The sequence below is a fragment of the Sorex araneus genome, chromosome 8 (assembly GCF_027595985.1).
Source record: "Sorex araneus isolate mSorAra2 chromosome 8, mSorAra2.pri, whole genome shotgun sequence".
Classification (NCBI taxonomy): Eukaryota; Metazoa; Chordata; class Mammalia; order Eulipotyphla; family Soricidae; genus Sorex; species Sorex araneus.
The window spans coordinates 1271033-1288685 of record NC_073309.1 but is presented as its reverse complement, the minus strand read 5'-3'; the positions used below and the strand labels follow the sequence as shown (position 1 = coordinate 1288685).

The 17653-nt window shown below is 69.5% G+C and overlaps 1 protein-coding gene across 1 annotated transcript in view; it reads left to right on the top strand.

The window, feature by feature from the left end:
• Window positions 1–17653, top strand: part of GSE1 (Gse1 coiled-coil protein) — a 133165-nt gene that overhangs the window by 47175 nt on the left and 68337 nt on the right. Inside the window, exon 2 of the mRNA XM_055145055.1 lies at window positions 1842–2022. Coding sequence (XP_055001030.1) covers window positions 1842–2022 — 181 coding nt within the window. The remainder of the gene's footprint in view (window positions 1–1841; window positions 2023–17653) is intronic.

Genomic DNA, 17653 nt, shown 5'->3' with positions numbered 1-17653 from the left:
GAGGGGTGGACGGCCAGTGGGGCTGGCAGCTGTGGCCACAGCTGGGCAGGAGCAGACAGGAGCTCCTCCTGCCGCGGTGCCAGCACGGGCGCGTGGTCGGGCGCGTGGGCAGGGCCTGTGCCCCGGCCCTGCCGGGACGGTCCTGGTGGGTTGACTCACCCCGCAGCCTCAGGGCTGCTCCAGAGACCCCACGGCCCGGGGCCTGTGCGTGGCCGCGGGGACAGGAGGGTCGGCCGCTGCCAAAGGCTCCCTGAGGGAGGGCCCGGGGCCCCGCCTTCTAGAATGTTCCACGAGTCCCAGCAGTGGCAGGAGCTGGGCTTGCCTGCCCCAGATGCTCCCAGGTGCTGCGGGCAGCGGGCTTGGTCCTGCGGGAGGCTCCAGTGACCCCTCCCACCCGTGCCTCAGTTTCCCCATGTGTCTGCTGCTCAGGCTGAACCCTGTGCTCCCCGTGACCTCTGACCCCACTCCTCCCACACCCTGGGTGTCCCCCAGCAGCGCCCCAGTGCAGCAAGACCCGCGGCGGGGACCCCCAGGCTCTGGGCTCTGCACGTGCCCCTGGCACCCACGGGCGCCCCCTCGGGCACGTCCCCACGTGGAGCCCGGGGGTCCGTCCCCTGCGCCCGCCCGGCCAGCTGCGGGGCGGCTCCGTGGCCCAGGTGCCCGCGGGGACCAGGTGCTCCGCGCCCTCCGCGCCCGGCTCTTCACCGCAGCCTGCGAGGTGCGTGGGGGCCTCGGGACCCCCTCCCGGCTGCTGCGCGACCCCAAGCCCCGCCCCCCGTGGCAGCCGAGCGCCCTAATTGCCGCCACAGATGTGGAGGCCCGTCCCCCCGCGCGGCTGCCTCGCGGCTTAATTAGCCCCTGATTACTCATTTGCTGGGTGCTGTGTGTGTTCCACAGCTAATAACTCCCATTACGCCGGCCCACGCTGCTCAGCTAATCACCCCGGGGTCCGCGCCCCGCATCTGGGCCCGAGGGTTGGGCTCGGGGGCTCCCCGCAGGGGGAGGCAGCCCAGCCCATGGTCAGCCTGGATGGCTGCCCGCGGTCACACCCTGGGCACTGGCCTCCTGCCCCACAAAGCCGCCCCCTGTGCTCTGGCGGCCGCGCTGGTCTCCGCCCCAGCCGGGGTCAGGGTGCTGGTCAGCCCAGGGCCAGCGCGGCAGGTCATCCTGTGACAGTGGCCAGGCCCGGTGCCCTGTCGACTGGACAGGGAGGCCCGGCCAGGAGCCGGAGCTGCCGAGGGGTCTCGAGGGAGGGGCCTGGGTCCCGGCCCTGTAGGGGGCGTCCTGCCGCCCCCCGAGAGGCAGAGGCTGCGATCAGAGCCCTGAGCCCTCCGCGTCCTTCTGCCTCCCTGCCTCAGTTTCCCTAGGCGTGGGAAGGGGAGCAGCAGCGGGAGTGGGGGGCCGAGCGAGGGGCTCCCGGGAACACCCTGGGTCTGACGTTCCAGGAGCCGGGGGAGGGAGGCAGGGGGGAGGTATGACGGGCCGCGCGGCTGGGCAGGAGGCTGGCAGGTGCTGAGCAGGTGGACAGAGGGCGGGGCCAGGCTGGCCTTCGGGACAGCGGCCAGCTGCGGTCCTTGTCCTTGTGTGGACGCGGAGTCCGCGCCCAGGGTGGACAGAGGGCTGGTCGGGGTCCCCCTCAGCCCTGGGGTGTGTGGGTCGGGTGGACCTGTACCCCTTAACCAAGGGCCTGGGGCCACCCTCGGCAGGAGGCAGAGGGGAGGGTGGGAAGACGCCCGAGGGACCGTGTGGGACGAGAGCCCCCGGCCCCCGGGACAGGGACGTCCCCAGGCCGGGCTGGTGCAGGCCCTCCGCTGGACTCACGGTGTCCCCTCTCTCCCCAGGTGCCCTCTGTGTCTCTCGAGCCCGCGGCCGCGGCCCACCCTCCCGCCCGTGAACCTGCACCCCGGCCGGAGGCCCCCGCCGAGAGCCTGCCCCGCGCACCCCCCGCGGCACCGGAGCCGGCCCCGCCTCGAGCTCAGCCGAGCAGCACGGACGCGGCCGGGCCCGACGTCGGCGGCACAGGTAGGCAGGCCCCTTACGGCCTGTGGGCCCCGGGACCCTGTGGCCGGGCCGTCCCCACGCTGGGACCTGCACTCTGGGCAGGGCGCCCCGTGCCCCCCATGCCCTGCATGTGGCCTGGCGTAGCGCCCGCGGGCCAGGGTATGCTCGGTCTCGGGTTCCGCTCGTGCCCCTCGGTGGGTGGCTGTGATGTCTCCCGGGGGCCTGTGGGGTCCTGGCCGTCTCCTCCCGGGGAGCCGGGCCTGTCTGAGCGCCTCTCCCTGTTTGTCCGTGGACTCGGTGGGGAGAGCAGGAAGGACCCCCCCCCCGTCTCTGCCTCAGTTTCCTCATCTGCAATGCAGGGAGGCCTCAAGGGCCAGGGCTGTGGCGTGACCCTGACCCCTTCGGCCTGGGGCGGTGGGGCAGCAGCCGTGGCCCCTTGTCTGCCGGTGGCTGCCGTGGGCCTGTGGCCCAGCTCATGCGTGTGCCCACGCCAGTGCCCAGCCCGGCCCGGGGCTGCCCCTGCTGGCTGGGCGCGGGGTCGGCCCGAGAGGCTGCAGTGGGTGGCGGCTCCGCGTGTTCGTGTCTGGGCCCTGCTGCCCGGCTCGGGCTCCCGCGTCCCTGGGGAAGTGGCCGCCGTGCTCGTGTTCCCACAGGAGGTGCCGGCGCGGGTGGGCACAGAGTAAGGGCGGGCGCTGCACCCAGCTCCCTGCGTGTGTGCGTGTGTGTGTGTGTGTGTGTGTGTGTGTGTGTGTGCGTGTGTGTGTTCCTGCAGGGACAGCGGCCCGGGGGCGTCAGCTGCCCACCTGCCCGCGGGGCCTCTCCGCTGCCCTGCCCACCCTGCACGGCTCTCAGCGCGCCTGGAAGCACAGCCCACACCCTGCGCTGAGGTCGGGCCGTGGGCGTGAGGGCCGGGCCGTGGGCGTGCCAGGTGCCCTGGCTGGTGCCAGTTCTCTGCCCCACGACCCCCCTGTGGGGTTGGTGCTTTCTCCCCCCTTCTCCTGGGGAGACTGAGGCACGGGGGTTTCGCGACTGCCGTGAGTGCAGTGTGGAGTCGGCGGCCAGAGAGACGGTGCCGTGTCGGCCTGTCGGACTGCTGGGCAGGTCAGCGGGACGCGTGTGCTGCTGGCCCAGCCCGTCTCAGCGCCGTGGCCCCTGTGGCCGGCACACGGCCCAGCTCTGTCCGGCTCTGTCCACCTGCCACCCAGGGCCCCCAGCAGCCCCAGGCCCGCCCAGTGCCCGGTGCCCAGTGCTGCCCTGCGGGGTGCCCGGGCACCCCGTATTCAGACAGGGAAGTGGAGCCGTGGCCGGGCTGGGTGGACAGACCCTCCTGCCCACTGCAGGCGGCTCCCGAGTCCGGGCCTGTCCAGCCCCAGCCCCGAGGGCTCACTCTCAGCTGCCGCGTGGACGGGGCCCGGGGGCGGGAGTCCTGGGGTGTCTGCGGGGCTCTGACCCCCAGCCCCTCCCCCTCCCAGCTGGGAATCCCAGGCGTGGGCCTCAGTTTCCCGTCCGAGAGCCGGGCCCATGGCGTGTGCGGGTGCAGAGCCCGGGGCCACGCGCACAGAGCCCGCTCTGTTCCCAGCCGAGGGCGGCGCCGGGCCAGCAGCTGGACGGCCGCCCAGGTGGGTGTGGCCTGTCTGCGCCTCCGCCTCGCCCGGGCCCTGCCGAGCCACAGGTGCCCCCGCAGCAGCCGGGGCGAGCGGGGCTGGCAGGGGCCGAAGGGGGGCTCCGGGGGCTCCTGCAGCCGCGGGGGTCTCGGGCCGGCGGTGAGCGCCCGCCCTGGACGCTGCAGTGACAGGAGGGGCCTGTGGGCGCTGGGCCCGCTGGCGTCTGTAGCAGGGGTGGGGAGGGGTGCGTGCCCCCCCGCTCCCCGGCCTGCCCTGGGCCCCGCAGGGACTGCGGCCCCCGGGCTGCGGCCCAGGCTGGACACGAGGACTGGTGCCTGTGGACACACAGGCTGTGTGCCTGGACACTGTGTGGACATGTGGGCTCTGTGGCCAGACCAGGTGGACACACGTGCTCATTCCCAGGTGGCCTGGGAGACAGTACAGTGGGCAGGGCGCCTGCCTTGGACACAGCTGACCTAGTCTGATTCCCAACGGCACATTTGGTCGCTTAGCCTGCCGGGAGTGAGCCCCGAGCACAGAGCAGGGAGTCATCCCCGAGCACAGAGCTGGGAGTCAGCCCTGAGCACAGAGCCGGGAGTGACCCTGAGCACAGGGCTGGGAGTGAGCCCCGAGCACAGAGCCGGGAGTGAGCCCCGAGCACAGGGCTGGGAGTGAGCCCCGAGCACAGAGCCGGGAGTCAGCCCCGAGCACAGAGCCGGGAGTGACCCTGAGCACCACCAGGTGTGCCCAAGCCGCAGCCTAAACTGTTGGCACAGCTCCTGTGGGCGGGTGTCCAGCCCGAGCACTGCTGGGTGAGCAGGCGCAGAGGGAGCCGGGCGTGGGCTGCGTGTCGGGGCGAGGGAGCAGCTGCCCGTCTGTCCTCAGGGGTGCGTGCGGGGGTGGGCGCCGTGGCCCCGGCCTCCTCCCTGCCCTTATCTCGGGGCCACACACAGCTGTGGGGGCCTTGCGGTCTGGGCCCTCCCGCTGCCCCTTATCTCGGTGTCCAGAGCGGCGAGGACAGCGCGTCCGGGAGGCCTGGTCAGCCATGGCCGCCCCCGGCCCCGTGAGCCCCCAGACGTTTGCGGTCTGAACCCTCCCCGCTGGCCTCGGAACATCTGCCCTGGAGGGACGAGGTGGTGGCTGGGGGTAACAGGAAGCCCCATGGGGCTGGGCCTGGCAGTAGCACGGACATACTTGAACACACGTGGACATGTATGGACACACGTGGACATGCATGGACACATGTGAAAACACATGGACGCACATGGATGCAAGTAACCCCCTTTTTCTAGCACTGCAGACCCCCAGTGCCTTCTCCAGGCAGGAGCTGGTGCTTTGCATGGGGCACACATGTGTGCCACATCACAGAGATGCTTGAACACATATACACATACGTGATGTGCATATATGCACACATGTCTACAGGCTTTCAAATCTACATGGTGTAACATGGTCACATGTGTATGCACGTATACATGCATGTTACACACATATGAAATGTATTGTTATTCACACATGAAACACATGTGACTGCCTTTACATACATGCATGTGTGATCTACTTGTACATGTGATGCACATGTGACCATACACACATATATGCATGTGATGTGCATGTGGGAGCACATTTACACGCGTGTGTCTGATGCATACGGTGACCACGTTCACACACTAGCTGGGCTGAATGCTCAGGGCTCCGGCTGCCGCCCCTGGGGTGACAGGGCTCCCGCGGTGGCTCCCGGGTGACAGCCCCTTCCAGCTGCCGTGGTGCTTCAGGGAAGGGCTGAGTGGGGCAGGGGGGCAGACGCGGGCACGCCAGAGGGGCAGGGCCTCACCCTGCGCCCCAGGCCCCGCGTGTCCCAGGGCCGGGCAGGGGGGCGGGCGGTGCAGGGCGGCCTCGGGCTGCGCACACGGCAGAATGCCCCGCAGGCCCGTGGGCCCAGGCGAGGGCTGACGGATGGTGGCGGCCCCGAGAGGCTGACGGGGCTCATCTGTCACCGCGCGTCCCCGGGCCACCCGTGCCGCACAGGTCTCGCGGTAATGGGGTCATGGATCTCCCCCGAGACAGCGCCGGGGGGGGCAGCCCGGCCCCAGTGACCCGCCAGCCGCCAGCGGCTGTGGCTCCAGACACAGCCCTGAACTCGGGGGGGGGGGGGGGGGGGTTGTTCCGCCTCGGCTGCCGATGGGGCGAGAGCAGGCCGCTTCCTGGGGCCGGCGTAGACAGCGGGGAGGCGCCTGCTCTGACGCCCAGCACCACGTGTGGTCTCTGAGCAGTGAGCACCAAAGCCCAAGGGAGAGAGGAAGGGAGGACGGTGTCCAGGCCACTGTCCCACTCCCCCTGCCGTCGCCCGGCCTGGCTCCAGGAGCCGCTGGCAGGAGCACCTGGGGCCGAGCAGCTCCGGCGTGCTGGTGACGGGAGCGGATGCCAGAGCCCTTCTCTGCCTCCCTCTGCACCCGCCCGCCCGGGCTCCTGACACGGGGAGGAGGGGGCCTCTGAGGGAGACGAGACCCCCGCCCTGCGGCGCCGACTGACCAGAGTGGCCACCCCGGGTGTGGGGGCCGGCTGGGCCGAGGGGCTGCTCCGGCACATCTCTGCCCAGAGCCGGGCGCGGCTGCTCGGTGGGGCCCCCCGTGGGGTCCCGGGCAGGCGGGCGGGAGGTGGGAGGGGCAGCGCGGGCCAGGCCAGGAGCCCCCCGAGGGGCCCTGAGCACAGCCCCCCCAGCGGTGAGGCGTGTAGACGGGGCCTCTGGGCCTGGCAGGAGGCGAGGGCCGGCCCAGGGCAGGTGCCAGCCAGGCCGGGTGCCAGCCGGGGCCTCGTCGTGCTCTGAGCATCGGCGGCACCTGGCTCCCCGCCTGCCGCGTGCTGGCCCCCGGCTCCCAACCCCCCTGCCGCCTGCACGCCTGCATCCGGCGCCCGCCCCCCTGCTGGGCTGCTGGCAGCCGCCGGGCCTGCGGTGGCGCTGAGGTGGCCTTGCGTGAGCCCCCGAGTCTGCGGGCGGGTGGGCGGCGCCCTGGGAGCGGGGCTGCTCCCGCCCGGGCTGGAGCCAGGCGCCGGCCCCGCCCCCACGGCCTCCCTCCCAGGCGCTGTCAGCGCTCCAGGCGGCAGCTGCCTGCCGCGGGCACGTCCTGGGCGTGGGGCCCCACAACCCGCGGTGATGCCGCCCCGCCCCGCCCCCGCCGCCTCCCATCTGCCAGGGCTTCCGGGCCTCGCGGCTGCCCACCCCCGGCTCCTGCCGCATCCCCTCCCGCCCCAGCCCTGCTCCTGCTCTGCCCCCCCCCCCCCGGGCCGGGCCGTGGCACTGGCCGCCTCTCAGGCCCCAGCACGCGGGGCTGCGGGGGTGGGCGGCCCAGCAGGTGGACGCTGGCGGGCAGGGCCAGCCTGTGTCTCAGTCCCGCCGAGACCCTGATGCTCTCTGGGCGCCTGGGGACAGAGTTCAGGCAGGCCCGGGTCCCTCACCCCTGCCCTCCTGGGCCAGAGGGCGGAGGCCGGGCGGAGCTCTGGGCTTGTCTGCGGGAGGAGGCTGTGGGGTGCGGGGGCCGGGGCGGCCGGAAGGGCCTTTGCTTCTCCCGTGCCGAGATGGTGTTAGACGCACAGAGCAGTTCCAGAACCTTCCAGAACAGCCTGGCTGCTCTGAGGCTTGGAGCCCTGATCGCGCCCCCCCCCCCCCGCATCTTGCTGACCCCAAGGCTCTGACCTGCTGCCCGCTGGGTGGGCACCACCTCCCACCCCGCAGGCTGGCGGGGCGTGTGACCCATGGGGCGTGTGCGGGGGCAGGAGTGACGTCCAGGCCTGGGCGGGGAGCGGCTGCGGGTTCGAGAAGGCCCCGGGCTGCTGTGGGTGTGCGAGGGGCAGGCGGCACTGACACGGGGCACCGTGGGGTGGCCGCACAGCTGCCCAAGCCCACCGCCGCGCTCTCCCCAGGGCGGGCCGGTCCCGGGGCCGGGATTGGGGTGTGGGGAGACCCTCATCTGGGCTGCCGGGGGCTGGGGCAGGTTCGGGGAGGGGGCACCCGGCTGCTCTCGGCCCCGCGTGGCCACTGGGGGCTGCAGCCGCCACGGTCCCGGCCGGAGCCTCGCCCCGACTCAGCCGCCCGCCACCGGCCACGGCTGCGTCTGTCCCCTCAGGGTCACCCCGTCTGACTGACTCAGCGTCTCTGCCCCCTCCGGCTCCCCGGAAACTCCCCTGGCTGCTGAGCATCGTGGTGGACGTGGGGTCAGGGGCGCTGACTAGGGAAGCGTGTCGGAGCGTGTTGGGCCTGCTGGGCGCGCCCTCCGCACCACCACCACCCTGCGCCTCAGTTTCCCCCGTAACTGAGCAGGGACGGCTGCCCGGGACCCCAGAGCCTATGTGTTCCCGCACCTGCAGCATTCCCTGTGCGGTGTGAGCACACGTGAGCACATGCCTGTCTGTGCGTGTGTGTCCCCACGTGTGTCTCTGTGTGTCCATGTGCCTGCATAATGTTTGTGTGTGTCCATGTGCCTATATGTGTCGTTGTGTGTCTGTGTCCCCGTGTGTCTCTGTGCATGTCCATCGTGTGTCTGTGTGTGTGTCCCTATGTGTGTCACTTGTGTGTTTGTCTATCATGTGTCTGTATGTGTGTGTGTGTCTGTGTCCCCGTGTGTCATTTATGTGTCTCTATGCATCCATCGTGTGTCTCTGTGTGTGTCTTTGTATGTGTCACTGTGTGTCTCTGTGTTTGTCTATCGCGTGTCTGTATGTGTGTGTGTCTGTGTCCCTGTGTGTCACTGTGTGTCTCTGTGTATGCCCATCATGTGTGTGTGTGTGTGTGTGTGTGTGTGTTTGGAAAGGGGTGTGTCAGGAAGTGTTTTGCAAATGTCTGTTCCCTGCGCCTGGTTTGCGTGTTCATTTGAGTCTGGGCACGAAGCCGCCCCCCGTGGCCCTGAGCCCCGGGCCCGTGTGCGGCCGTGGCGAGGGCGGGCAGGGAGGAGGCGCATGCATTATTCAGCCGACTCACAAGGTTCTCCCTGATACTTTTACAACCAGTCAGTAAATAAAAAGATTCTACATTATTTATAGAAACGGAGCGGAGTTGGCTGTGAGGATTTAGTGCTGCTATTATTAGGGTCTCGGGGAGCACGGACGGCGGGTTCAGGGCGCCCCGGGTGCGGGGAGGTGCTGGCCCAGGCCCCCCCACGCGGCAGGCGGGTCCCCTTTGGGTGCTCCGGTGGGTGCCCGTGGCCAGGCTCCGCGGCTGGGGCGGGCCGGGCAGGAGCCAGGAGTCGCCCCAGACACTGGCCATGGCCCGAAACAGCGAAGCCGTGAGCCCTGGTGGGCGGGTGCCGCCTGGCTGTGGCTGAGGTCCGGAGCCCCGAATGCCACTGGGTGCGGCCCCCAGACAGACACACGGAGGAGCCGGGCATAGTGTGGACTTTGGGCAGAGCTGACCGGGTGCCCGGAACCCTGCAGGAGGGGCCCCTGAGCACCGCGGGGCGGGCCCCCCGCCGGAGCAGACCGAGGCAGAAGGGCGTCTCCCAGGCCGTGTGCGGGGTCCCGGCCGCCCAGACCCTCCCGCTGCCCAGCCCGCGGGCAGCCCCCAGCCGGGCCTTTCTGTTCCGAGAGGCAAGTCCCAGGGCTCGGTGGTCCTGAAGGACGTGGCCGGGCCACTGGCTGCCCGCCGCAGGCCGAGGGTCTCCTGCGACTGACTCAGGCCATCGGGGGACTTGGGGCTTGTCTCCGGGACCACCGAAAGCGCCTGCGGGCACGAGCCGTGGTCTGTGGACGGAGCCGGCCCTGGGAGCGGGGAGCCCAGAGTGGGCCGGGCCGGGGGGCCACACTGGCCGCCTGAGCCCTCTGCCCCGCCCCGTGGTGGCAAGGCCGGGTGGGAGCGGCATGGGGCCGGGCGGGGGGACCCCAATCCCCACTGGGCCGCACAGGAAGCTGATCCCTGAGCCGGGTGATGAGGACCGTGGCCCCGGGCCCACCGCAGACCCCTGTTGCCGTGGCCGCCCCTCCCCCCAGGGCCCCCCACCCCGGCCCTGAAATTCACCTCATCTCAGGCGTGGTGCTGTGAGGTGACGGGCCGGGTCGGGGCAGGACGGGAATCTGGGTTCCCGCTGCCGTGACACCAGCCCGGGGCCTGGGCGAGTGGGCAGGCCGCTGCCCATGGAGAACCAGCTTCTGGAAGCTTCCGTGCTGGAGAGGGCCGTTAGCCCTGCTCCTCTCGGCTGCCCCCGGGTGCGAGGGCTCCCCCTGGAGGCCCGGGGCCTTCTCTGGCCCGGACTCTGCATGGGGACCCCCCAGAGAGGGCCAGCGCAGGACATCGGGGGTCCCCCGCCCCGCTCTGGCGGTGCCTGGCGCCTCCCCTGGCCAGCACCCTGCGACCCACGCAGGGAACTGCCCTGCACACCCCAGAGCCGGGCCCTGCCAGGGAGGGCGTCCGACCCCCAGAGCAAGCGCGAGAGGCCGGGATGACCCTCGCGGCAGCTTCCCCCCGGCCGTCGGGCCCCAGGTAGGGGGGCGGTGGGGAGCACCTGCTTCGGCTCCCGCCCCGCCCCCACCCACGCGCTCCGGCCTGAGGCCAGACACGGGGTGCACACTCAGAGGGCCCTCCCTCCCGGGCAGCCCCCCGCTCCCTCGGGGCCCACTCGTGTCACCAGGCTGGTTAGCTCCTTGTACCCAGCTTTGTCCCCTGAGGGGCCACCTCCAGGGCCTGGGGCCAGCAGAGCTGCGGGACGGCCCTGGACACCAGCCTCCCACGCCCTCGGCCACTCCTGGCGCTCGTCGAGGGCGGCGCCTCCTTTCCGCTTCCGTTGGGGGCCGTGGCAGTGACCAGAGGTGCTCCCCGCTCAGGTCTGGGGTGCTCCCTGCTTGGGCTCTGGGGTGCTCCCCGCTCAGGTCTCGGGTGCTCCCTGCTCAGGTCTGGGGTGCTCCCTGCTTGGGCTCTGGGGTGCTCCCCGCTCAGGTCTGGAGGGCTCCCCGCTTGGGCTCTGGGGTGCTCCCCGCTCAGGTCTGGAGGGCTCCCCGCTTGGGCTCTGGGGTGCTCCCCGCTCAGGTCTGGGGTGCTCCCCGCTTGGGCTCTGGGGTGCTCCCCGCTCAGGTCTGGGGTGCTCCCTGCTCAGGTCTGGGGTGCTCCCTGCTTGGGCTCTGGGGTGCTCCCCGCTCAGGTCTCGGGTGCTCCCCGCTCAGGTCTGGGGTGCTCCCTGCTTGGGCTCTGGGGTGCTCCCCGCTCAGGTCTGGGGTGCTCCCCGCTCAGGTCTGGGGTGCTCCCCGCTTGGGCTCTGGGGTGCTCCCGCTCAGGTCTGGGGTGCTCCTAGGGAGCAGCTCTGTGCGTTTGGCCGGTGCCTCTGCTGCCCCCTGCCCCCGCCCCAGGCAGGCGTCCTGCACACTGGCGGGACTCGGGCGTCTGTCCGCGGGCGTGGGGGACTGAGCCCGGCCCTTGGCGCTGTCCGTGCCCTCCTGGGCCCAGCGTGCAGGATGCGGCCACTGGCTCCAAGCTGCAAGGGGGCAGGTTCATTCCTGGGTGTGAGAGCCGGGGCCTGCAGGGGGGTGGCCCCGCTCACCGGCACTGCCCACGCCCTCCCCAGCCCCCAGCCCCGGGGCTGTTTGCTTGCCACTGCCCACCCTCTCCACATCCCGCCCCCCAGACCAGAGCGGCTTGTCCTTCCCGCCCAGGGCGGGGGCTGATGAGACAGTCACGACTGGGCTGGGCTGGGGGCTGGGGGCCTCGGGCCTCTCAGGGCGGGAGCGCGGGGCCCTGACCGCCCAGCCCCTCCCAGCAGCCCCCTCGCCCAGCTCAGCCGCTCGGCCCCGGGCAGACCCTCTGCTGTCGCCTCCGGTGACCCCGTAATTGTGACCTGCTGCTCGGGAGAAGATCCATTTCCTCTGCAGCTGGCGCCGGTGTGAGCGCGGCCGTCTGGGGCGCCCCGCGGCGCAGCGGGCGCTGGTCCCTGTCCTGGAGGTGCCTGCGGCCAGCCCGGCGGTGACAGCTTTATTGGCAGCCCAGCCTGCGAGAAGGATCGTCGGCTATTTGCAGTGTTGAGGCCGCGGCTTGCCAGGAGACAGTCGCCATAAATCCACATGATGGATCCGTTATCACTCGGCTGAACCCGTGGCGGGCCCGTCGAGGCCAGGCAATAACACGCTGTTTCCTGGGCCTGCGCGGCTCTGGGATCCATTAAATACACTTTATTTATGGCTCGCCATCGTGCTCTGTGGGCAGGAGAATGCCGTCTTTGCAACCAGCGTCTAATTTTATGATGAGCATTAAAGCCGGGCCTATAATTTGCACCTTTTTATTCATTAGACAGGGGTGCAGCCATAAGTCAGGGGGATCCGGGGCTCTCGATGCTGATCCAGAAGATAAACTATTGACAAGCCAGATGTATTTTTACATTAGGGCGCCTTTACAATAGTTTATGTTGAGAGTGGAATATAAATTGCGTTATTAAACATGAGCCGGAACCCCGGCGTCGTGCGGGCCGGGGAGGGGCCGCCCAGTTTCTCGGGGTGGGACGAGGGGCCCTGCCCGGTGGACTTGGGGGCCAGCGCGTGGGGGAGTCGCCCTGAGCAGGTGCCGCGTGCGGGTGCCCGGCCTGTTGCCCACCCAGCCGCCCCCCGGCCCTCCTGCCCGAGTGACTGTGGGCGCCTGTCACAGCTCGGGGGCCCCTGGTCAGTGTGGCAGGAGGTGGGTCCAGCCTGCACTCCTGGGCGAGTGTGGGCCCGACCGAGCAGGCTCCCGGGCTGGAGCGCGTGCGGGGGGGGGGGGCCCGTCTCACCGCACCCTCCGAGCAGGGCCCCCTTTCTGCGACAGCCGAGGCGGCTGCAGGCTCTGCCCGGTGCCCACCCACAGGTCACCCGGCCCCACCGTGACCAGCGTCCAGCCCTCACCTGCCCTGACATGGCTTCTGGTGAGCAGCATTTGGGGTCTGGGCTGGGGGCTGCCTGCCCGGGCCCTCGGCTGGCCCTGGGTCCCAGAGGGCTGTCTGGGCCACCGTCGGCTCCTGCCCGGCGTCTGGCCGACACGGCGTCTCCAGCCACTTCCAGGGACACGCGTGGCCTGTCCAGACCCAGAGAAGCCCTGGGCCAGGGGGAGTCACACGGGCGAGGGCTCCTGGCTGCGGCCCCACCCAGCTCTGCGCTCCGCTGGCTTGGCCTCCTCCAGGAAGCCCTCGGGTGGGGTTGGCCTGCAGCAGGCGTAGCCCAGAGCAGAGCGAGCTCCAGTGTCCAGTGTGTCCTCCCAGTGCTCACCGGGGCCGCTGGCCCCTGGAGCAAGGAGCTGCCAGGCCGGGTCCGGGTCGTGGGCGCGTTTGCGTCGGGCTGTGCTGCGGGGGGACCGAGGTCCAGGCGCCGGGAGGGACGGTGGTCTGTGTCGGGACCTGGGAGGGGTGTGGGGCTCGGGCCTGCCCACAGAGGGCCACACACTGGCCCCAGACTGGCCGCTTTCCAGGCCCTGTGGGCCTCAGCAGCAGCTGGACTGGGCGGGGCTGGGAGACCTCCCCCGCCCCCCGCCGGGTGGAATGTTCCGGGGGCACATCCTGGGGTGTGCAGTCGGGCCAGACGCACACGGTGCTGGGCAGGGGCCGCCCCTCGGAGACCCACCGGGCTGTTGGCCATCTGTGCCCCTGAGGGCGCCTGGGTGGCCCTCACCCTGCACGCAAGGAAGGAGCAGGGGCCTGGGGCAGTCCCGCCCAGCTGCAGTCAGGGAGGGCTTCCTGGAAGGCACAGCAGGGGGCAGCGTGTGGGGTGCTGCGGTGGGGGCCCCGGGGTAGCTGTGGTCAGGGCCAGAAGAGACAGAGAGACTCGGGCCCCAGCGGGAATGGGCCCTGCTCATCCTGCCCAGCCCGTCTGCAGCCACACACGTGTGTGTGAGTGCGAGCTCGGGGTGTGAGTGTGTGTGAGTGCGAGCTCGGGCTGTGAGTGTGTGAGTGTGAGCTCAGGGTGCGAGTGTGTGAGCATGGGTGTGAGTGTGAGCATGGGTGTGGGTGTGTGATCAAGGGCAAAGGGTGTGTGTGAGTGTGAACATGTGCAAGTGTGTGGCTGCACAACTGTGAGAATATGTGAGCATGTGCAATGTTTGTATGCAGATGTCTGTGAGCATGTGTGTGCGCAAGCATGTATAGTGTGACTGAATATGTGTGAGCATAAGTGTGACTGAGCATGTGTGTGAATGAGTGTGAACATGTAGGAGTGTGTGTCTGAGTGACCTATGAGCGCGTATGAGTGAGCAGGTGTGAGTGAATGTGTGAATGAGTGTGACTATGAGTGTGCATTTGAGTGAGCATGTATGTGAGTGAGCACAAATGTGAGCATGAGTGAACATGTGGAGTGTGAGATTACGTGAGTACGAGTGTACAGGAGCATATACAAGTGTGTGTATGAGAGACTTGGGGGTGTGTATGAGTGTGCATGTGAACATCTGAGTGTGTGAGCATGTATGAATGAATGTGAGCATGTATGAGTGTGTAAACACGTGTGAGTTTGTATGTGAGCATATGTGTGAGCATGTGAGTATGTGAATGTGTGAGTTGTGTGAGTTGTGAGCATGTATGCATATGTGAGCATGTATGCGTATTTGAGAATGTATGTGTGACATGTATGTGTGTTAGTGTGTGAGCGCATTTGTATTAGTGTGTATGTGTGTGGGAGTTGTGAACATGTATGTGTGAGCATGTATGTGTGACTGTGTATGTGTGTGTGTTGTGAGCATGTGTGTGAGTATATACATGTGAGCATGAGTTGTGAGCATGTATGCATGTGTGAGCACGTATGTGTGTGAGCATGTATATGTTAGCATGTATGTGTGTGAGTTGTGAGCATGTGTGCATGTGTGAGCATGTATGCATGTTTGAGTGTATTTGTGTGGGTTGTGAGCATCTATGTGTGTGAGTGTGTATGTGTATGTGTTGTGAGCGTGTATGTGTGAGCGTGTATGTGTGAGCGTGTATGTGTGAGAGTGTATGTGTGTGTTAGTGTGTATTGTGTGAGCATGTGTGTGTTGTATGTATGTGTGTAAGCATGTATGTGAGTGTGTGTGAGCATGTATGTATGTGAGCATGTACATGTGATCGTTTGCGTGAGCGTGTATGTGTGAGCATGTGTGTGTGTGAGCCTGGGCCCTCCGGGTGGGGGAGGGGTGACTTGCTCGGCCCCGCGCATGCGCGGTGAGCGGCGCCCGCCCCTGGCGCTCGGCAACGGGCTGGGGCAGCTGCGGCCGTGGGGCGTGAATAAAAGATGAGGCGGGGTGGGGGGCGGGGGGTGCCGGGAGGGGCAGAGCGGGAGGGGGACGCCCCCCCTCGGCCCAGGGGGACCCGGGGCTTGGCCGCTGCCTCCCGCCGCGCCCCGCGCGACCCCCGCGTGGCCGAGGTCGGAGGGCGCTCGGCCCCCCGGCGGACCCTCCCGGGGCCGTGCCCAGGGGCCGGGTGGGCGCACGGCTGCTCGGGCGCAGGGTGGCTTGGCCCTGGCGTCTGGCCCGCCTGCCCGCAGCTGCCCTCTGGGGCGGGCGGGAGGGCCCCCGGGACCCCGGGACCCTGAGACCCCCGGGCCCCGAGACCCCCGGGCCCCGAGACCCCCGAGACCCCCGGGACCCCCCCCTTCCGGAGCGCCCGGAGGGACGGGAGCGGCCGCACGCGCACTCGGGAGACGGCCCTGCCCGCCCTTGGCCCCCCGAGCCCACACAGGGAGCCTGGGGGTCCCACGGAGACCCTGCGGGGGGGGGGGGCGCTGGCCGGTGTCCCCGGGCGCCTTCACGGGTTATTCCCGAGCGCAGAGCCAGGTGTGGCCCCGGAGCAAACACAGAAATATCCCGAGCCCCCCCCAGCCCGGCCGCGCCCCCCAGGCAGGGAGCCCCCGGCCCCTCAGCAGGCCCCTCCTCCCCGCGCCCAGGCCCGCCCACGCAGAAGCCGCCGCGCGCGACCCTCCCCTGGCTCTCCAGGACCCTGTTTAAATACTTTAAAACAATCTAAAAGTAATTATCGCGCGCCGGCTGCGGGAGCACCTGCTCGCGGCCCGGAACCCGCCGCACGCGCTGGCAGGCGGCCCCGGCCCAGCAGCCAGATGCTCCCGCGCCGGCGCCCCCCGCGCCCCCCGCCGCGTGGCACCGCGAGGGCCGCCCAGCCCAGCTCCCCGCACAGCTGTCACTTACCACGATCAGCAGGAAAATCATCACCCCACGAAGTCATACATATGGAACATCATATTTGCGGAATATTTATTGTAACACGTGCCGAGCTTCCCGCGCGCGGGCGGGCGGCCTCCCGGGCGGCTGGGACCCGCAGCCTCCGCGGGGGTCGCCCAGGGCGGCTTCCGGGGCTGCGGGCCGGGCCGGGCCACGACGCTGACGCTGGCCCTGTGGAGGGGGACTCACCAGCCACGGCCGGCAGGCCCGTGTCCCGACAGCTGTTGAGCGGCTGTCTGGGGGCAGCGCGGGGAGGTCCCCGGCTGTGTGGCAGGAAGAGGGTCACGCCCGGCACCACCGCTTTGGGGAGAGCCCGGGAGGGGCCGGCGGGGCACGGGGGAGTGGGGTCTCGGGAGGGAGCATCCCTCTCTGGCGGGGCGGGGAGCAGGGCAGAGGCGCCCCAGCCAGCCGGCGGGTGCTTCCTGCCCTCCCAGCCCGGCGCCCTGCCCCCGCGTGCCCGTCTGTGCCCGCTACCCAGGGGGGGAGGTGGGGCCGAGTGAGGAGACGGCCTCACCTCACCCGAGAGAGGGTGCAAAGCAGGAAGAAGCAGGGAGCTGCCCCATCGGCCCTGACAGACAGGGAAACTGAGGCAGGCCTGCCCGGGTGGGTCAGCTAGTCAGTGAAAGGCAGGTTCAAACTCCAGACCATCCTGCTCTGCCCCCCACACTCAGAACTAGAGGGTGGACAGATGGACGGACAGGCGGATGGTGCGTGGGCGGGTGGGCGGGACGGGCGCTGGAGGAACTCGGTTTGCTCCCAGTCCCCTGCAAGGAGACGGGGGCTGCGCTCAGTGGCTCGGGCACGGTGGGGTCCACCTGGCTCCCCTGGCACATCTGCCCGTGGACGCGTGTACATGAGGTCACTCGCGGGCTTCCGGGACGCAGGGTACGAGCCCCCAGGCAGGGAAGCCCAAAGGCGGGTGCACACTCTGCACTCAGGGGTTCCCCTGGGTGGTCCCGAGCACCCCCCCCCCGCCCCAGAGGGCCCCCAGGCCGGTCACAGCCAGGCCCGGATAGAGAGGCCAGAGCGACAGCACAGCGGGAGGGCGTCTGCCTGGCTCCGGCCCAGCCGGCTGGGTCCCGGCGTCCCATTCTGCCCCGAGCCCTTCCAGGCGCCGTCGCTGAGGACAGAGCCAGGAGCAACCCTGAGCATCGCCGGGTGTGGCCCAAAAGCCCAAAGTTTAAGAAATAAGATGAGGGGCTGGAGCGATAGCACAGGGAGGGCGTTTGCCTTGCACGCGGTCGACCCGGGTTCGATTCCCAGCATCCCATATGGTCCCCTGAGCACCGCCAGGGGTGATTCCTGAGTGCATGAGCCAGGAGTGACCCCTGTGCATCGCCGGGTGTGACCCAAAAAGAAAAAAAAAGATGAAATAAACTGTGTTAAAAAAGAAAAGGAGCCCCCTGCCCTCGGGTCCAGGGCCCGCCAGTGGCGGGTGGGCAGGGGGCACCGAGGGTGTGTGCGGCATCACAGCCCCGAGGCAGGCCTGGCCGCCCGTGTCCGCACCTGCGGCCGCCCCGGGGCCCGGCAGGGGCACCAGCTCTGGGTCCCGAGCGGTCACAGCCGTGCTTGCTGCAGGGGCCACGCCTGGCGGTGCTCAGGGCTGAGTCCTGGCGGGCCTGGGGCTGGTGCCCTGCTAGGGGCCCGGCTGGCTCAGCCTCACGTAGGGCACGTGCCCGCCCCGCTGCCCGTGGCTGCGTGAGAACCTGCGTTTCCGACACCTGCGGCCCCGGTGGACACTCCCTGGGCCCCCCCGGCTGTCACCCGCCTCCACGGCAGCCCAGGCGGGGGACAGTCTCCCAGGGTCTCCCGCGGGCACCGAGGGAGGGCGACAGCGGCCCTGCGAGAGCCCGTGCAGTGTCTGTCGGTGCCGTGGGGTCCCAGGCAGGGGCTGGGTGGGCGGCGTGGGCAGTGG